This window comes from Callorhinchus milii, unplaced genomic scaffold (genome assembly GCF_018977255.1).
Source record: "Callorhinchus milii isolate IMCB2004 unplaced genomic scaffold, IMCB_Cmil_1.0 Scaffold5, whole genome shotgun sequence".
NCBI classification, from domain to species: domain Eukaryota; kingdom Metazoa; phylum Chordata; class Chondrichthyes; order Chimaeriformes; family Callorhinchidae; genus Callorhinchus; species Callorhinchus milii.
The window spans coordinates 8,829,837-8,849,740 of record NW_024704746.1 but is presented as its reverse complement, the minus strand read 5'-3'; the positions used below and the strand labels follow the sequence as shown (position 1 = coordinate 8,849,740).

General features: G+C 42.5%; 1 protein-coding gene across 2 annotated transcripts; it reads left to right on the top strand.

Moving 5' to 3' along the window:
* Positions 1-8,416: 8,416 nt before the first annotated feature.
* On the top strand, positions 8,417-17,449 carry LOC103179982 (phosducin). 2 transcript variants are annotated; one of them, XM_007895556.1, is made up of 4 exons: positions 8,417-8,427; positions 14,846-14,933; positions 16,103-16,263; positions 16,922-17,449. In XM_007895556.1, the coding sequence occupies exons 2-4, from the start codon at positions 14,873-14,875 to the stop codon at positions 17,447-17,449; spliced, it is 750 nt and encodes a 249-aa protein (XP_007893747.1). In that variant the 5' UTR covers positions 8,417-8,427; positions 14,846-14,872. The 2 variants fall into 2 exon arrangements, with proteins under 2 accessions (XP_007893747.1, XP_007893748.1); XM_007895557.1 differs by lacking the exons at positions 8,417-8,427; positions 14,846-14,933 and adding an exon at positions 15,944-15,990.
* The last annotated feature ends 2,455 nt before the right edge of the window (positions 17,450-19,904 follow it).

The following is a 19,904-nucleotide window of genomic DNA, read 5'->3' as shown; positions in this document are numbered from 1 at the left end:
ATGTTCTGAAGCAACTGGGATAAAATAAAATAATTTTATAAAACAAAGTAATAATATAAAAGTATTTTTAAAATAAAATGCAGCAATTCACCAAACAGAGAGCAACAATGACTAAAGGGGGTATGTTCGAGTCAAAGTTGGAGAAACATCTGCTCTGCCTTCAAAGCCATTAACGTATAAATTCTAAATGTGTTTAGTAATGGAAGATTATAGCTCTGTTTCACAAAATGTTAAACTAGACTTACGCAATTCTTTGAACACCATGGCGTTTCCGCCTGGTTAGTTGGCAGCACACTCGCCTCTGAATCAGAAATTTGTAAGTTCAAACCTCGTGTTGGGACTTTGAATTTACACATTCGAGGATGACGTTCCGATCCAGTGCTTGAGGCTGTGCTACATTGTCACACATGCCATCCTTCAGACAAGACATTGAACTGAAATACCATCTGCCTGGTCATGTGAATGCTAATGATCCTCTGACATCATTCAAAAGGAGAAGGAAGTTTCTTTCTCCCGGTGACCTGGCCAATAATCCGTGAAATAAAGTTGATCATTCACCTCATGGCTGTTTATGGAACATTGCTGCTGCCACATTCACCTACAAATGTACAGTCACTACCCTTCACAGTAAAATCTTGAGAAGCACTTTGAGATGTCTCAATGACATTATCTTGAATGCAAGGATTATTATTATTATTATTTGTAACAGCAAAGTAAAAGTGGTGAGGATCCTAATATAGATAAGGTGTAAAGTAGATAAAACAGGTCTACAGAATCTCAAAGCTCAGAGATAGCTCTTCCCCCTCAGGATATGGTTTGCCTGTCGGACATCAAGTCCTGGATGAGAGAGCTAACTTTCTCCAGTTGAATGTCAACAAGACCAAGGCCTTCCTGCTTGGCTCCGGTCACTGTCTCCATACCTCAGGCGCTCAGATTCACCCTTCATGGATTCACTTTACACCTCATGGAGCCAATACAGAACTTCAGGGTCCTGTTTTACCCTCAACTGTCCTTCATCCCCCACATCCATGCTATGATCTGCTCCGCCTTTTCCCATCTCCGCAATATTGCCCGGCTCTGCCACTGTCTCTCACTGCAAGCAGTCGAGACCCCCATCCATATGTTCATCACATCCAGGCTTGACTAATGTAACTTCATGCTTTTTAGCCTCCCTAACTCCTCCCTCCACAGGCTGCAGATCATCCAGAACTATGAAGCCCGGGTCCTCTCCCACACCAGGCTCCGTGACTCTATCACCCCCATCCCCGCTTCCCATCACACAAAGGATACAGTTCAAGATCCTGGTCCTCACCTTCAAGTCCTTTCTCCTCCCTACGTCTGTAACTTCCTAACTCCCTACTAAGCTGCCCACTCCCTCTGCTCAGCGGGCTCCGGCCTGCTTCACATACCCCCGCCTTGGCCGCCCAACCAATAGCCTTTCCTCCTTCAAGACCCATCTCAAGATTCTACCCTTTGACTGTGTCTTTGATCATGGTGCTACCCCTACCCCCACATCCTGATCGCAACCACCAGCTCAGGCGTGGATCTCTGACTGTCGATGGGACGTCCTCCTGACCTGAAAGGCTCTATACAAATGTAATTTGTTGTTGTTGTTGCTACAGGAGTACGTGTGAGACAGGCTTATCTCCAGTCTAAATCCACAAAAGCCAAACTCCGTGATCAATTTCTCAACATCACCCATGCTCGAGTTCCTCCTTGAGATGGCTGCATGATAATAGTCAACTGGGAAAAACAATTGCTTTTCTTGGCCCGATCTCACTTGGATCGTGTACTTCACACCTTGGCACAACAATCTCAAGTTATTCCCAAAGGCAAATCAATTTTCATGTTTTCTAAAGATAACTTTGTGTGAAATTGGCCTGATTTAACCTTCTCATTCCATTTCAATGTCGTGCTTTGAAACTCCACCAATGAGTGAAGTCACACTCAGCTTCCCTAAAGACAGAGATTTCCAAGCTAAACATTTTGTCTGTTTGTGAGGTGTTGTTCTGCTCAAAATTGACCAAAATGACTGTACACTTTATTGTAAACCCTGAAGTGCTTCGAGACATTTTGACGACATTTGTAGAACGTTTATGTTTAAATAAATCATGAATCATAAATAATTATTTTCAGCTTTTGCAAGAGAGACTTATCCGAGTATTCAATCAGGTATTGTTGATGAAAGTTCAGTACTGCCTGGAGACTTGGTGATTTATATTTAGTTACACCTAATTCCATTTCCTTCTATCCCACTGAGGGTCATCTCTATAACGTATACGTATTTTCCATTTCCTGTTGCAATATCCTTCATCTAATAATTAAATAACCACTCAAAGATAGGCACAGGTCCAATATTGAATATCTTTGTCTTTCCCTCCCCAAGCTTCCTCCTACACGCACAATGCAGTTACAATACAGGATAATAATAATAATAATAATCCTTGCATTTTGGTATAACGCTTTTCACGTCTTCTCGAAGTCTCAAAGCGCTTCACAGAATATACTGTAAAGTGAATTGACTGTATATTTGTGGGCGAAATGCGGCAGCCAATTGCGCACAGCAGTGTCTCACAAACAGTCGTGGATTGAAAATGACCAATTTTAGTATTGTTTTGGAGAGATTATTATTAGGCGTGTGGAGTAAGGAAACGTGCCCAAGGTTTCGCTCTGCCTGGATATCTCACACCCACAATTTCACTCAGTTTAACACCTCATCCAAAGGACGGAACCTCCGAAAATGCAGCACCAGAGCAGGAGTCTAGTCTCTAGGTTACATGAGTTAACAGTCCCAACATGGGACTTGAACTCACAACCTCCTGACTCAAAGGCAAAAGTGCTACCAACTAAGCCGGGCTGACACATAGCTCTATTTTATCCACTAAGAGTGCATTGACCTTCATTTCTCTGAAATGACCTGCCAAAGAAAGATAAATGTGCTTAAGCAAAGTAGCCAAACATGGCAATTATCAGTTTGACTTGGCTCCAATAGCTCTGCATTCACATAAGACATAAGTAAATCTGCTACAAGAATTAATGGTCTTTCAATAAAGGCAATATTTAGGCAAAGTAAAGAATTAGTTCATTTTTTTCAAAATAGATCAGACTGCAGAGATGAAAATGTGGGTGGTATAAACATTAGTTGATATGAGGAAAGAGCTGGAAAACGAGATTTATAATACGAATGGTTGAAATAGTGATAAAGGTTGCAGTGGCACAACCTCCGTGAAATGTCTCAAAGTGGTTCACAAGGTTTTCTGTGACGCGTAGCGATTGTGTATTTGTAGGCGAACGATTTGCGCAGAGCAACATCCCACTGCATTCCTGCAAATTTCTACATTTTTAAAAGTGCTGATTCCCACTGGAATCCACAATACATCATTAGAAAATAATAATCTTAACATTTTTTACATCAGGAGGCCATCGCAAAGTGCTTCATAGGATTCACTTTAAAGCGACTGTGTACTTTGAGGCTGAAAATAATAGGGGTGGGTGGGAGAGAAAGACCTAAAAGTGCCTAAAGTTGGGCAGTTTAATTTAAAGGACAGTGCTTTTTTAAATCCCTGGGGTAGAAAATAAAGTATCAATTTCAACCATCAGAATCAAATCACACGCAAGTGAAAAAGACACAATTCAATGTGAATTTTCACTGTCATCTGATCTGACAAAGAAATTCAACTAGTTAAGAAAATGTGTGTCATAGAAAATCTACAGTGGATAAAACCTTAATCCCATCATTTATCTTGCTTAAATTACCGAACATCCCCAAGGGCATGTGAAACAATCTTTTACACAATAACACACAGAGAGAATGCCTAACAGCACTGAACACACTTCATAACTGTGAGATCCATTCAGTTCATAATAAATGATAATAATCCTTGCATTTGATCTGCATGCCTTATGACATAAATGTCTCAATGGGCTTCACAGGATTTACACTAAAGGTGCAGGGACTGTATTTATAGGCGATTGAAGCAGCCAATTTGTGCACAGCAATTACCACAAGCATGAAGTAAATGACCAATTTTATCAGGAGGATTGTTGGCCAGTAAACAGGACAAACTGTCTTCCCTTTTTAAATAGTGCCACTGGACCTTTAGGCAGACGAGTCCTTGGTTTAATATCTGATCAATTCAAAAACAAGAGTGCAATTACCTGAGCCACGCTGACATGCTCGTAATCTATGCTGACACTCGAATGCTGGATGAGACATTAAACTGAGGTCCTGTCTGCCTGTTCAGGTTGTCGTTAAAGATCCCTGTGGCGCTATTCGAAAGGAGAAGAGAGTTTCTCTCGGTGACCTGACCACAATCCCCCAAATAAAATTGAGCACTCACTCCATAGCTCCATTGCTGTTTGCAAATTGGCTGCCGTGTTTGCCCACAAAACATAATTACTTAACAGTATGTCCTGTAAAGCGCTTTGAGACATTGATAATATGATAAGGCGCTATATCAAATGTGCTATATAATATTAGGACTATTATTGTTATTCCTATGAAACTAAACTTCCGCAATGCGTGAACTTCAGTTTAATCTTTATGTGAAACAGTTCATATTTCACCCTCTATATAAAAAAATCTGAACAATTTTTTTATTTCCTGAGTAGACCAAGATCTTTGGAATCAATTACTGTCTAAGCTATGTGAATGAATTACTGGTACAATTCTTCAAAAAGAGTGCTCTGTTTCTCATTAAACCATTTGGCCACTCATTCAGGAAACCAGAATAAACAGTAAAGTAGATGCAATTCATAGGAGGGTTTGAGCAAGTTTTTACTCAAGGTCAAGCCACTTCCACATATTGTTATTAAGTTAATAAACAGGCAGACAGATAAGTATTTGGGAGTGTCAGGTTACAAAAAGAATAGTACTGTAGCATCATAAATAGTTTCAGTCAAATCACAAAGGGTGGAAATTCGTTTACATAGAGATAATGGACTGTATTTTCCTGTTGGCTTTCTCACACTTCACTTCACACAAATGTCTGCCAATATTATCCAAGCAAATATTTGTAAACGTGGAAAATAGCCATGCACAGATCCCAATTCTCTCTATATATATTTGATTTGCTTTATTAATGTTCTAACTGTGTAACTGCTGGCTATTTTTCCTTCAGGAGATTGTGGCCACATCAAGTGGATTGCCAATATATATATATATTTTTTGTTTTGTTTTTGGAGGGATTATTATTAGGCGTGTGGAGTAAGGAAACTTGCCCAAGGTTTCGCCCTGCCTGGAATTGAACCCAGGTGTCTTGCTTGCAAAACGAGGGCTCTAACCACTGAGCTACAAAACTCCAATGCGGAAACCCATCACCATGCTTAATAGTATCTAATCCAAGCTGAGATTCCCATGCATCCCACCTACACATGGAAATCCCAGAGAAGATTGTTGGAATGGAATGCGCATTGGAGGGATGCATCCTGCTTAGCTAATTCCAGAGAGTATTAGGCACAGGTTGGCAAGAGCTGCTGCTTCGGGACCCCAGAGTGTGAGTTGGGGTATTGCAGGAGTCTAACCAGCTAAAACCGCATAGCTTGCTATTGATATTGCTGTCCGGCAAGCTTTCTAGCTGCTTGTCCAGCTAGGACCATCCTGCCCATTAGAGCTTTGGCTTGCAGGATTAACAGCAGCTGGGTGGGAGAATTCCCTGCCCCCAATGACTGGTCCTGCTGATGAGGCAGGCTGTCTGTGCTGTTATTAGCAGTGCCATGGAATACTCAGGAACTGGACGACTGAGACCGGCACAGAGGACTGGCTCAATAATGACATTCCATTGCCTAGCATGTCACCTTGGTGCCAGTTCAGTTCCAAGGAGAACCCACTTACCTCCCCCCCGGAGGATAATGGATTGTTAATGCACTGGCATTGGTGCAAAGCACTGAGAGAAAGAACCCAAGGCAAAACTGCTATCAAAGTTTCATGAATAATAAAGACAATTCAACCAAACCTACCTTTACACATCACTTTCGGACCCACAGAGATATCCCACTTTCCTTAGAGACTGGAACATTTAGCATAGAAAATAGTATCACTGTTCTAAGCAAAGGGGCATTGTTCAGACAGAGAGAGATTTGTTCCTTCTAGTTGTGCATTTATGGCATCAAGCACAGGTGTTTCCACCTAGAGCTCTGACACTTCATAGAATCATAGAATATTGCAGCAAAGAAGGAGGCCATTTGGCCCATCGTGCCTGTGCCAGCTCTTTTGAAGAGCTACCCAATCAGTCCCGCTCTTTCCCCATATCCTTACAATTTTTTTCTTTTCAAGACCCATCCAATTCCGTTTTGAAAGTGGTTATTGAATCTGTTTCCACCACCCTTTCAGGCACTGCATTCCAGACTATAACTATCCTCTGTGTGAAAAAAAATTCTCTTCATCTCCTCTCTGGTTCTTTAGCCAATTATCTTAAATCTAGGCCCTTTGCACCTGCCAGTAGAAACAGTTTCTCCCTATCTACTCTATCGAAACCCCTCATATTTTTGAACACCTATATTACAATCCACTTAACCTTCTCTGCTCTGAGTAGAACAATCCCAGCTTCTCTAGTCTCTCCACATAACTAAAGTCCTCATCCCTGGTTCCATTCCAGTAAATCTCCTCTGCACCTTCTCCAAGGCCTTGATATCCTTCCTAAAGTGTGGTGCCCAGAATTGGACACAACACTCCAGGTGAGGCCTAACAGTAGAGTAAATTAAGCAAAAACTATGTATATATGGACTTGCATGCTTGCAACAGCTGGGACAATTTTGTGTTAAGATTGGAGTAAGCATGGGCAAACTGGCTGGACTGAAATGGCATCTTAAAAGAGGCACTGAGCATGTGCAAAGCAGCATTTTGCTTTAAAGACACAAGTCACCTCTAAGCTTCGTTCTTTTACTTTGAATTCTTTCCAATGCTCTATAATATTTTGAAAGCCACGGTGATCAAAGTTGGACATGACCCACCTCATCCACATTTCATATAGTGCTTTTTCATGTTGTTAAGATGACTCAAAGTGCTTCCCAGGATAAACTGTAAAGCGGGTTGACCATATATATTGTGGGTGAAACCCGACAGCCAATTGCACACAGCAGTGTTCCACAAACAACCACGAAGTGAGTGACCAATTTTATTTGGGGGATTGTTGGCCAGAACATCAGGAGAAACTGCCTTCTCTTTACCAAATGGTGCCACTTTAACATCCACTTCAACAGAAGGGACCCTGGTTTATTGCTTCATCAAGGTCAGCACCTCCAATAACATAGTGCACCTCCAGTATCGCATAGAAGGGTCAGCCCAGATTATGAGTCTCAATGTCCCGACGTGAGGCTCCAACCAACATCCTTCTGATTCGGAATTTGGATTCATTAAAAAATGCAAATTCCAGCCTAGATCTGCAAGATGACGTAAAAACATACTTATTGGAAAAGAGAAGGGAGTGTGTCCTGGTATCCTGGTGAACTATCCCCTAAATAAATTTTTTTACTCACTTCCTATGTCGGGAATTTGCAGCTTCCCTTCAAAGGTTCAGATTCAGTAAAAACCAATAGGCAGAGGTGTAGGTTACATCACATACACTTTATTATATTACGCTTAAGCAAAGACAGAACAATACTACCGGGTGGATGCCCACGTTGTCAGCTGGAGACGTCTAATATGGAGTTGTTTTTACTAAAACTATACTGTAAGATAGCATATGTTTCCGAGCAATGTTGTCAGCAGTGTCCTTATACATTGGACTTTTAATTAAAGGATTTGAGGGAGTTCTGCTCCATCCTGCGTAACTTCCTGCTCATCTACAAGGCCACAGAGAATAGCTTACAGCATGTGATGTTTTCTGCCATTACTACACTTAACCCTATGCGTGCCACAGACATTTTACCATATTCTAACATATAGCTGCTTGTGGGACATTGCTGTCTGTAGATTGGCTGCTGCATTTACCTACAGATATACAGTCACTCACTACACTTTGCAGTAAAATTCTATGAAGTGCTTCGAGAGCTCTCGACAATGTGATGTCAAATGCAAAGATTATTATATTATTATTAGAGAGCACCATTTAGAAAGGACTGTCAGTGGTTAGTAAAATACTTGAGCTATTCCCAGTTTTCTCAATATTCTCGTCCTTATTGGTTCACGTATTGCAAATGGCCTTGCCCTCTTCAATTGGATTGCAAGTCTTTCCAATAATCTAAGGGTTAAAATCTTGGCGAATGGCTGTGCTACTGTCGTGCGATTGGAGTAGGCTAATGAATCCTAGCTTCTAAATCTCCCAGCCCAATCTTCTTATCCCTATTTCAGGGAACATCAACCTGATCTGGAAATGCAAATCTCAGGCAAAGTCTGCACGGACCAGCAATCCTGTGGTTGAATCCTCACTGTCTGATACCTTCAAGGGCACTGTCACAAAGCATAAACATTGGAGCTATTCACAGCAGGTAAGCAATTTACAGCTCCTCACTGTTGGGTTCCTTTGTATCCTGTATGTTTAGCGCTCTTATGCCTATTGTCAAGGGATTGTCTGACACGAGGATTGGAACACTGATCAGCAGTGGAATTGGACTATCATTTCTCGAATCACTAAACCGATTTGTCACCTTGTGTATTAGGTAAACAACAACAAATTACATTTGTATAAGAACCTTTCATGTCAGGAGGATGTCCCAAAGTGCTGGACAATCAAGGAATTGGAACCTGACTTCGGGGCTGGGAGCAGGAGGGGTGGAGGCAGGGAGTGTAGGGGTAGTGTGGTGACCTAAGTTGTGGTCGAAGAGGAGGGTCGTGAGACAGGCCTTGAAGGCGGTAAGGGAGGGGGTGTGAAGGGACCGTGGAATGGTGTTCCAGAAGATGGTAAAACAAGAGGCGATGATTGCTGCCTGAGTAATAATGCACATCGGTTGCTCAATTACAAATGTGAGCAAAAGACGTATTTATAAATGAAAGATAATTGAGGCAATGCATATGTATGTTAAAGTTGGAGAGGAGAGGCTGCAATTTTTGTAAGATGGTGTTGCTACAGACTGGCTGGAGAGATAGTAATGGCCTGTTCTAGTTCTGTTTGTGCTCTCGAGCACTGAACCTGTACAGACTGGGAACATGTGTGGTCCTGATTTTACGGGGGGGGTGTCTCCCACACATTATCATGATCTATATCACCAAGGCACTGTTACACAAGCCTTGTAGCTGTTTTCTCTAGCACTACTGAACCTTGGGTCATTAAAGGGAGAAAGTTCTTCGGGGTCACTCTGAGCAACTGGCCGAATGCCATTTTACTTAATTTGTAGTAAAATGTCCTTGTCACACAATATTGAGGTTTACCGTTTTTCTTAATCATTATTCTGAGTTAGAATTCCACTGCTCTCTGAGAGTGAAGATCACATTGCAAAATATATTTTCTGCATGTTTCTAACCAAAATAGGTAAACTCAGTGTCATTGCATAATAATAAATAATAAGATAAAATCCAAGGATTATATTATTATTATTATCATTATTATAATAATCCTCACATTTGGTACAGTTCAGGTCAGGAGGACATTCCAAAGCACTCCACAAAGTGACTGTATACTTTGTGCGTTTCACCCACAAAATATAGTCACTCCATTTTACAATATATTCTGTGAAGAGCTTTGAGACATCTAATGACACGATAAGGCGCTATATCAAATGCAAGGGTTATTATTCTTATACTGAAATGTGATGACTTGGTGTGTTTTGTGGGTAAATGTGGCAGCCAATTTGCATACAGCAATGCCCCACAAACAGCCCAGAAGTGAATGACCTTAAGTGTAATGTGCTTTGAGTTACATAGCACAAGACATACATTAGGAAAACAATGCACACCTCACCCTGACACACAGTGAAAGCTGCAGGAGCCTCCGAAGAACCCACCTATGTGCCATGTTGAAAAAATGTCTGGAGGTCTCAATGATAAGATAGTTTTGCTACAGACTGGATGGGGAGGTGGTTCTGGTTCTGTTCGTGCTATGTCAAACACAAGGATTACTATTACTTGAAATAGCAGTGACCCTGTTAATAATCCAATCCAGAGAGAGGTTTAACCACTGAGGCAAGGAAGGTTTTTGATCCCAGATGTTAAATTCGTGCAAGGGTTTTGTATCATCCTGAAGTTCATCAACTTCTCGCATCGTTTTTTCATGCCGGTATTCAGAAAGGAGACTGTGGGGTTGAATCAAAAAAGGTTTCGGCAAGGCAATTCTACCACATAGGAGTCCTGAGAATTTTACAGGTAGGAGTATCTGAAAGCAGGGTTAAATGGTGAGCTCTACCTTAGCTCTGTATTTCTTCTGAAAAGCCCTCAAGACTATTTTTTTAAAGTAGTAAAAAAACGATTGGAAAGTAAAACTATCAGGTTCCCTCCCGTGCAGCTTTGGAAGGCTTGTTAACTTTCATCACACTCTGTGGTACTTCACAGAATATATTGTAAAGTGGATTGACTGTATTTTGTAGGCGAAATGTGGCAGCCAATTGTGCACAGCAGTGTCACCCAAACTGTGGATTAAGTGGCCAAATTATTATTATTATTATTTATTTAGGGTAAACAGATGCGTGCAATAAGGAAACTTGCCTATAGTATTGCCCTGCAGCAAATCGAACCCAGGTTCTCTCGCTTGCGAGGCGGGCTCGCTAACCACTATGCTATGGGACTCCACAAACATCCTCATGTGTATAATAATAATAAAAACAATCCTTGCATTTGATATAGCACTTTTCACGTCTTCTAGACGTCTCAAAGCGCTTCACAGAATATACTGTAAAGTGAATTGACTGTATATTTGTGGGCAAAACACGGCAGCCAATTGCACACAGCAATGTACATACTTGATGGATCAATGCTGTACTGAGTGGTACATTTATAGAGGAATACTGGTAAGAATGGACCAACCTACTATTCCTGCTCCTCAATATCACAAGGACATTATGTGCTTCAGATGGGCCGTTAAACTGAGGTCGCGTCTCCCTGTTTAGTGGACGTTTAAGATCCCTTGGCACTATTCAAGAAGGGAGTTTATAATAATAATAATTCTTACATTTGATATTGCTCCTTATGGCATTGTTAAGACTTTTCAAACAGCTTCACGGGATGTACTGTAAAGCAATAATAATTATATTAATCCTTACGTTGGGACTTCTCAAAGTGCTTCACAGGATAAAGTGGATTTACTATGTATTTTGTGGGCAAATGCAGTAGCCAATTTACATACAGAAATGTCCCCAAAACAGCCAGTGGAGGGAGTGACCAATTTTATTTGGGGATTGTTGGCCAGGACATCAGCCACCTCCCTTTAATGGGGGGTGATGTGGGGAGGGAAATGAGAAGAATGAAGAATTTTGGTTGTGTCTCCAATGTTCTGCAGTACTCTTCCTAGGCAGTACCTTGTTTAAGGAAAATCGCAACTGATGGCTATCAATTTATCGAAGAGATTGAGATTTGGTTGCAGTAATTCGAGAGGCTGCAAATAATCCCAGTTTTGGAAATGTATTTTCAGGACGGTTTTCGGTAAATTCTTAAGAATAAGCATCTTGATGATGTGATAAGGCACTATATCAAATGCAAGGATTATGATTATTAATATTATAAATGGAAGACCCTGCATAACACAGAGAAGTCAAAATTCTCTCAGTGAAACTGGCTACAATCTGAGGCACAAGTATAGCATTTTTGCCTAAGTAAGTGGCACATCACCCTTAAACCACACAAGATGTTAACACAAGCTCTCACTGTGTGGTGATGGGTTATTAATAGCTCCTTTAATCAGGCTACCACCAGCGCACACTTTATACTTTTATCTTTGCTCCAACACAGAACCTGGGACTAAGCCACCCATTTTTGGACTGTTTTTCCAAATGAGCAGTGGCTTTTGTGAGTCAATCATTCATTGCATTTGCACTCACCACTGCTTCTGTGTGAGAGTTTTGCTCCTCAAAAGAAACTGCAGCCCTACTCTCATAGCAGGTGTCTGCCTCCGTTGGATTTAACACAGCAGTTGGACGGACACAGGCCAGAACTCCCTGATCTCAGACATGAATGGTGTAGCCCCCAAGCCCATCACTAAGATAAAAGTGTCATAAAACAGGAGCATCAATGTGTTCCTGGTTCACATCGAACATTAATACAAGCGAACCTTGTTATAACATGCACTAGCTTATTGTAAATCCAGCTACGGGGGTTAGGAGGGAGTACACATCCACCTTTGGAAGCTGGTTATACAACAACAACAAAATTAGATATATAGAGCGCCGTTCACATCGGGAGGATGTCCCAAAGCGCTGAACAGTCAGGGGGCGGGACCCGAGCATGGGGGAGGGGTAGTGTAGGGGTGAGGGAAGGCAGAGAGGTGGGAGGGTGATTGAAATGTGAGGACTATGTTTATGGACCCAAACCATTGTAGTAATAATAATAATTCTTATATTGGGTATAGAGCCTTTTCACATCAAAAATACACATTTTTTTTCCCCCTGTAAACTGTGACCGGGATTAGCTTCATTGGATCTGGTGTCATCTAAGCTTGGGCTTTCTTTCTAGATAGTAGAAATAAATTGGATTTGCTGCTAATCTATTAATGCCCCATCAACCTACATAGACTCCAACACATCTGACAGGTACATACGTCAGTCAATGCTAGCTATCTTACAACACTTCACTTTATCCCCTCTGATCAGAAGATCACTCCGCGAGGATTACCGGCAAGTTTGAAACACTTACATATGTGTCCTCACTAAAGTCCTCACTGTGGCTGAATCAAAGTAATCCTTTTACCTGTATGTGCCCTCACTCGGTGACTTAGAAAACTTTCCCTCTGAAATCCATCATGTTTATTGGGTGGGTGGGGGGGGGGTGTTGGTGAGCTGAGTATTTTTAGTTTTAAAAAAATGAATATCGTACAATATGGAAGGAAGGATCAGTTTAAGTAAAAGCCTGAGTGAGATGATCTCAAAGGGCAATGTTAGCCTCTGTGTCCCTGGGCTATGTGGGGCTGAAGGCATGTATGAGGATCTTAGCAGGCCTAGGTGAGAGGTGGTGCTCAGTTTTTGAGGCTACCAGCACTGCTGGCAGCTTAAAGGGGTTCAGGAGCACCTCATGCCATTGTTTCTTGCTCTCTATCTCTAACCTGTGGTACCAACCGACCACGTGAGCTGAAGCCATGCAGACACGAAATCTAACCCGATTGTAAACATGAGTCTTTTTGCCAAACAGGAGTGATAACGCTGAACTTGTTTTGAACCAGCATTAAAAATACAGGAATGTTTCCAGCTCTATTTGCCTTTCTGTTGCCTGGAAACTGGCAACCACAGAGACTTGTTTATTTTATACCTGGCAGGAGACATGGATTCATGGGGTAATAGGAAAGGGGTGGCACTTGGAAACGACGACAATGAACAGGAGATGTACTGAGATGGGTAAGGGTGGTGGTGGACAGGGAGTGAGAGAATGAATCCCTCAATAAGAACAAATCAACATCAATCCCATTCCAGATCTGTGTCTACAATTCGATGTCCAGTTGTGATTGAAGGAGCTGTCAGATTTTTAACCCCAACACCAAGATTACAAACTCAAATGGAGATGGAAACATTTACAGGGTGTGATGTGATAATCATCACTGGTCATCAACTATTAATAGCCCTCCTTGTGTTCCAAAAAAGAAGTGGCAGTTCTGATGGGCATCCATTTGAATCAACTTCTCTTGCTAAATCAGGTTTGACTTGTGTGAAGTATAAACATCAGCATGGACTGGTTGGGCTGAGTGGCCTGTTTTCATGCTGTTTATTCTTTGTAAATCTTTGAAGGTTGTCTTCCCTTCCTGCCCCCTGCCACCAGTCTAGCCCATCATCAGAAATAAGGCACCCACCATCTAGGAAAATCCCAGGGTAGATCCCACTGACTGCATTAATCTGGCGCACAACCCATTTACTCTAACATTACATTCTACTATCACTTGACCTGACACGGAACCCATCTCCTATCACACCCTGGCACACATTGTCAGGCACTGCTGATGACAGCACAACACAGCCTGGCTCATCGGCAGGACTTCGAAGGGCAGACCAGTCATTAGGGGCAGGGAATCCTCCTATTCAGCTCCTGTTCACCTAGCTGGCCAAAAAAAACAATGTCAGGTCACTAACATGCAAATGCAGGAGTCTCCACACAGAGCGAGATAGTGTGACCACTCAGTGAGATGCTTTGCAACTAAAACATTTGAAAGTTGCATCGTAAAGCACCATGTAATTTAAATTTGGTAAACCAGAAATAGAGCTGGGCTGATTACACACGTCAGTGCTGGACACAACACACTGACAGTACATGGCAAATTTCTCCTCTTATATGGATTATTATTGGGATGTGATGAACTGAATCAACAAGTACTTTTCCCGACTACTTGCCACCGATCCCGTCCCACAAAACATGGGACGCTCTTCCCTGGAGTTGTAATTTGGTCCTTCAAAACAACAGCAATAGAATTAGGTACCTGACTGCCTTGCTGAATGACGATCTCACCTGCATACATAATAGGCTTTCAATTCCACTACAGTTTTGTGTCATAATCCACCCGATTATGATGTGCTCATGAAACTGCCCTGCGTACGCTATTCTGCACTGACATCAAGGATGCCTGCCCCACCACTGAACCTACACTGCCCAGAATTAACTTATATTCGATTATCGTATTATTGAATTAGATCCATTAGCGTTCACACTGCAAAGAGGAAACACATTAATTGATTGATAAGCTGCTACAATGTCACCCTTTGTAACACTGCAGGTTGTTAATAACCCATCAAGGCAACTCTGTTGTTTACCTTCTCTCCCCCTGTTCGATTTTCCTCCTTACAGATACTTTTTGTTGCACAGCTGTCAAACATGAACACCAGACACAGCTGTGATGACGATGTGGAGTCTGATCTACCGGCTACCAACACAGGTAATGGAGGCAACACCACGCGCTGATTCCCACCAGGTGTTGGTGTAACTAACAAGCCATTAGCAGGTGGCTCCAATTTGCGTTAGGAAGGTCCATCATTTGCGAGATGGGTAAAGAGCAAAGGAATTGGGAGAAGGAACTTTTTTTTTCTTTTCCCCTCCACCTCCCACCCACCTTCCCTGTATAAACATTTAGCAAAAATGGTTTAGGTAAGGCAACATCTTAGATCAGCTTCTCAGACAAAAGTCCAGCAAAATGATCAAAGCTCCAGTTAATAAAGCTACTGCCAACCTACCTACCAGGGGACAGAGAGGCTGACTATTGTAACTGAGACCGCAACAGAGGGTTGGCTCGATTCTGACATTCTGTTGTCAAACATGTCACCAGGAGCCAGTTCAGCTCTAAGGAGACCCCTCTTACCCCGCAGGAGGATACACTTGATCTTAGCCACAACGCAGAGAAGCAGGACTTTGTTTCAGATAATAATACGAATAATCTTGCGTTTGATATGGCACTTTATCACATCTTCGAGACGTCTCAAAGCGCTTCAGAGAACGAACTGTAAAGTGAATTGACTATATTTTGTGGGTGAAACGCAGTAGTCAATTGTGCACAGCAGTGTACCACAAACAGTCGTGGATTGATTGACCAAATTATTATTTATTTACTTATTTTTGAAGGGATTATTACCCCCGGAAAAGCATCTGCCAATCGACCAGATTCCTACTTACTGCTAGGTAAACAGAGGTGTGTGGAGTAAGGAAATTTGCCCAACATTTCGCCCTGCCCAGGAATCAAACCCAGGTCCTCTCAATTGCAACCCTAGTGCTCTAACCACTGAGCTGTAGGACTCCACAATGTAACAGGAACAAGTGGCTTCCCCAACACAGACACACACACACAGGAGGGACGAAAGTGCCACTGGGAGTCCGTCAGGCCACCCTGGCCTACCTCTCGTCTCCTCATTACAGTGACCCAGGGAGAGAACCATGACCAGGTCATCGCCCAATGCTCTCGGTTAGGAAATGTGAATGATACATGAATTCAAAGGAAAACGGTGGGAAATAGGGAAGAGGAGGGATGACCCTCCCACATCCAATATCAAGTGGTTATCAATACACGAGAGATCGCAGACGTCCTGGATGACAACCTGTCTGTCTTTTTTCCAGGTCCAAAAGGGGTGATCAATGACTGGAGAAAGTTTAAGCTGGAGAGTGAGGATTTTGAAACTGCTCCTCCCAGTAAAAGAGAGCTCCTCAGGCAAATCTCATCTCCTCACCGCACCGTCAACAAAGATGACAAAGATACGCGGGAGAAGTTTACCAGGAAGGTATGTTACACTCAAGTGGATAGAGGGCTTAAGTTGCAGTCATTTAAAAAAAAAACTTGTTTTTTTGGGTCACATGTGGAAATCCAACACCATGCTTAAGAGTATCCAAATGCTGTGATGGGAGGACACCAGCATTAATAGTTACGATTACAAAGAGATGTTTGATCTCGACTGCCCACAATACCACTCCTACTGCTTTGCATCCCAGCGTCAAGCTGATGAGTCCAGTGTGCAGTTGTTTTGACCTTGCAGAAGGTTCAGGGAAGAGATACACTCTGGGACCTCTAACAACTTCACCCCTGGTAATCGTGGTTGACAAGCCATCTCCCTCAGATTAGTTACAGGTTATTATTTTGCTTCCAAATAAGCAGAGTCTACACTTAGCACAAATGACCCACAAAGCACTTTGACGCATCATGACCACACGACCCGAATAATAATTCTTGTATTTGATATCGCGCCTTATCACGTCGTTGAGCCATCTCAAAGCGCTTCACAGAATATACGGTAAAGTGTTTCAAATGCAAAGATTATAAATTATTTCTGTGCTAAATGCAAGCTCTCAACCGGCTTATTCTTCCAAACCACCCATCCACATATCCCTTCCCTTCTCTCTCTTTCTGTCTCTCCCTCCTTCCCTCTCCCTTTGAAAAAAAAGATGAGTGTGCAAGAGTACGAACTGATTCAAGACAAAGAGGATGAGACCTGCCTGCGTAAGTACCGTAGGCAATGCATGCAGGAGATGCACCAGAGCCTGAGCTTCGGGCCACAGTTCGGGATGGTTTATGACCTGGAGAGTGGAGAGCAGTTCCTGGAGGTGATTGAGAAGGAGATGAAGCAGACCACGGTGGTGGTCCACATCTACGAGGACAGCGTGGATGGCTGCGACTCCCTGAACAATAGCTTGACGTGCCTGGCTCTGGAGTACCCGCTGGTCAAGTTCTGTAAAATCAAGGCCAGCGCCACTGGTGCTAGGGAGCGCTTTTCTGACAGTATCCTTCCCACCTTACTGGTGTACAAGGCGGGTGAGCTGATCGGAAACTTCATTCACATCACGGAGAAGCTGAGCCAGGAGTTCTTCGCCGTGGACGTCGAATCCTTCCTAAACGAGTACGGCCTTTTGCCGGAAAAGGAGTTCTCTGCGTACAAGAGCGGCAGCGAGGGGAGCGATGTGGACATTGAGTGAGGGGCGAGTGCAGAGGAGTCTAACTCAGATCAACTCCAGTTTCCTGGGGCGAGAGGGAGGGGGGTGGGGTGTACAGAGGAGAGGGGGCGGGCGACAGAGTAATCTTGGATAGCGTTTGATTGCAAGCTGTTGTTTCAACTAACACAAAAATAGTTTGTATAGCAACAATCCCCTAAAGTAAAATGTTTGCATTTTTCAAAGGCAACTACAGTAGACACATCTCATGCGATTGAAACTGCAGCAGAGATCTTATGTTCTTATTAATATTTTGGGATATCGTTTGGGACATGTCATGTGCATGCGACCACCAGGATGGTGGAAGGCGAACTGGATGGACCTTGGTTTTCTTTCATCCAACAATTCTTATGAAGCAGGCAGGTGACTTTATACTTAACGGGAATACTCCCACACACTTTTGCCAGATGGGCTCCGAGACACTACCCCATGTGCAGGGGGCTATAAAAAAAGCAAGTTATTGTGGATGTATTACTGTACACTGCAGAGCACACAGAATGGGTAAACTGTCCCAAATGATACCAGCACAGATACAGCTGTAAGGACCAGCATAAGAGAACCAAAACATTCAAAGGAATCTATGTAACATAGTTCAATTCAATAAGCGAATGGCAAGTTCGAACACTTAAAAAAATACAGAGGACTCGGAGTTGATCTTAAGTGGGTTCATAGTACTTGTCACTGAATTTCTTTCAGTGCAGTCTACGTTTTTATTTCTTTCTGAGCAAATCTGTTAGCGTCGCAGAAATATAGTCCGTGTTATGTCACTTTTACAGAATTGTGTATCCGGTGCGTGTGTGATGGATTTGAAATTATTTATTTTAACTTTAATGCTTTTCTGAGGTAGGTGTGGCTTAACAGAACATGCTTTCAATATCTGTGTTTTAGCCGAAACAAAATGAAACCAAAGTCAAATGATTCGGGGACAATAGTCAATCCCTACTTTGGGTATTGTATAATTTCCAGACAATCCTCTCTTGGGGCTAGCTGCTTTTTAACAGGTCCATTCTCACTCAAATTGAAACAAAAGATGAAATATGAATCCTTTCAGATCTATACTAATGTCTTTTTTGGTGGTCAGCCGAGTGTCGGACACATGGGGAAACCGATCACCAGGCTTAAGAGTATCCCAACCAAACTGAGAATTCGGTGCATCTCACCTACACATGGAAATTCCAAATTTCAGAGATAAATTTAATGTTGGAATGGAATACGCACCCTCTCCCTGGAGGGATGCATCCTCCTTACCTAATTTCGGAAAAAATTTGGCCCAGGTTGGCAAGATCCAAGGTTTGGGGACTCCAGTGTGGTTTGGGATAACTGCTGGAGTCTAACCAGCTAAAACTGCACAGCTTGCCATTGATGGCACTGTCTGGCAAGCTTTACCGCTGCTTGTCCAGCTGGGACCACCCTACCCATTAGGACTTGGTTTGCAGGGTGAACAGGATGACTCCCCGCCCTCAGTGACTGGAAGTGTGATATATCTATCTAAAACCTTCTGTGGCCGTATCATTTTTTTATCATTAATGCTGGTCAGTTTGCTGCATTATTCTGAAACTATTTGCTTTGATATGTGTGTGTGCGGAGGAGTCTTTGTGATTGATATATTTGATGTTTTTTTGGGAGCTTCAAGAGCCCCTGACCGTAAACGGAAATGAAATAAAGTCAAAACAATGAGCCATCAACCCAATATTTTCGTGACTTTTTTACTGCAACAAAACTCATGGCTGATAAGGAGTGTCTAATGTCCAGCCAAAGGCGGTTATGACTGGATCTGCGGTTACCAGCACTACATACAGTACCAGCAAAGAGTAACATTGCAATTCGCCCTTCTGCATATTTAACAAACAGAGCAAAAGTTTGACTGAAGAGTTAAAATGCCTCGCAGTTTCTAAATCAGCCTGAAACACAGCCCCAGGGCTGACAAGAGGAAAACTTAGTAATTTCATAAGCACTTGCCTTTTCCTGTTGTACAGGTTTCCAAAGCTCAATATTCATTCAAACAACTATTACTAGGATGCTGTGTAAAGTGTGCCACTCGACATCCCAGCTTGTTTTAACCCACAAGACCACTTTGTCTTAAGTTTTAAGATTGCGCAGAATTGTTGTGGAAAATCCTTAAATCAGTCTGAATTTGGAAACTGGTCTCTTTCTAAGAGCTGTGGAAAACCTGCTTAATTTAGGTTTTCCACAACTCTACGAGTGATCTCAACTTATAAGACAGAATCTTATAAGACAAGTTTAGACTAGGTTGAATGCCGAGCTCCTTGCGTCTGCTACTGCTCGCAAGTTATTACTTCAGCATTTGTCTCCCTCACTTCCCAGCCCAAATGGTCTATCTACTAGCCAAGAACCTGAATGATTCATACTTGACAGACACACAATCTAAAAGCACCTCTGAAGCCAATTTTCTCGATTCAAGCCTTTGTAGCACATGAAG

Excerpts from the sequence above, each read along its gene's own strand:
- LOC103179982 (XM_007895556.1), top strand. The coding sequence starts at position 14,873 with ATGAACACCAGACACAGCTGTGATGACGATGTGGAGTCTGATCTACCG. Across the intron at positions 14,934-16,102 it reads TCTACCGGCTACCAACACAG|GTCCAAAAGGGGTGATCAAT; the intron begins GTAATGGAGGCA and ends TCTTTTTTCCAG. Across the intron at positions 16,264-16,921 it reads GGGAGAAGTTTACCAGGAAG|ATGAGTGTGCAAGAGTACGA; the intron begins GTATGTTACACT and ends TTGAAAAAAAAG.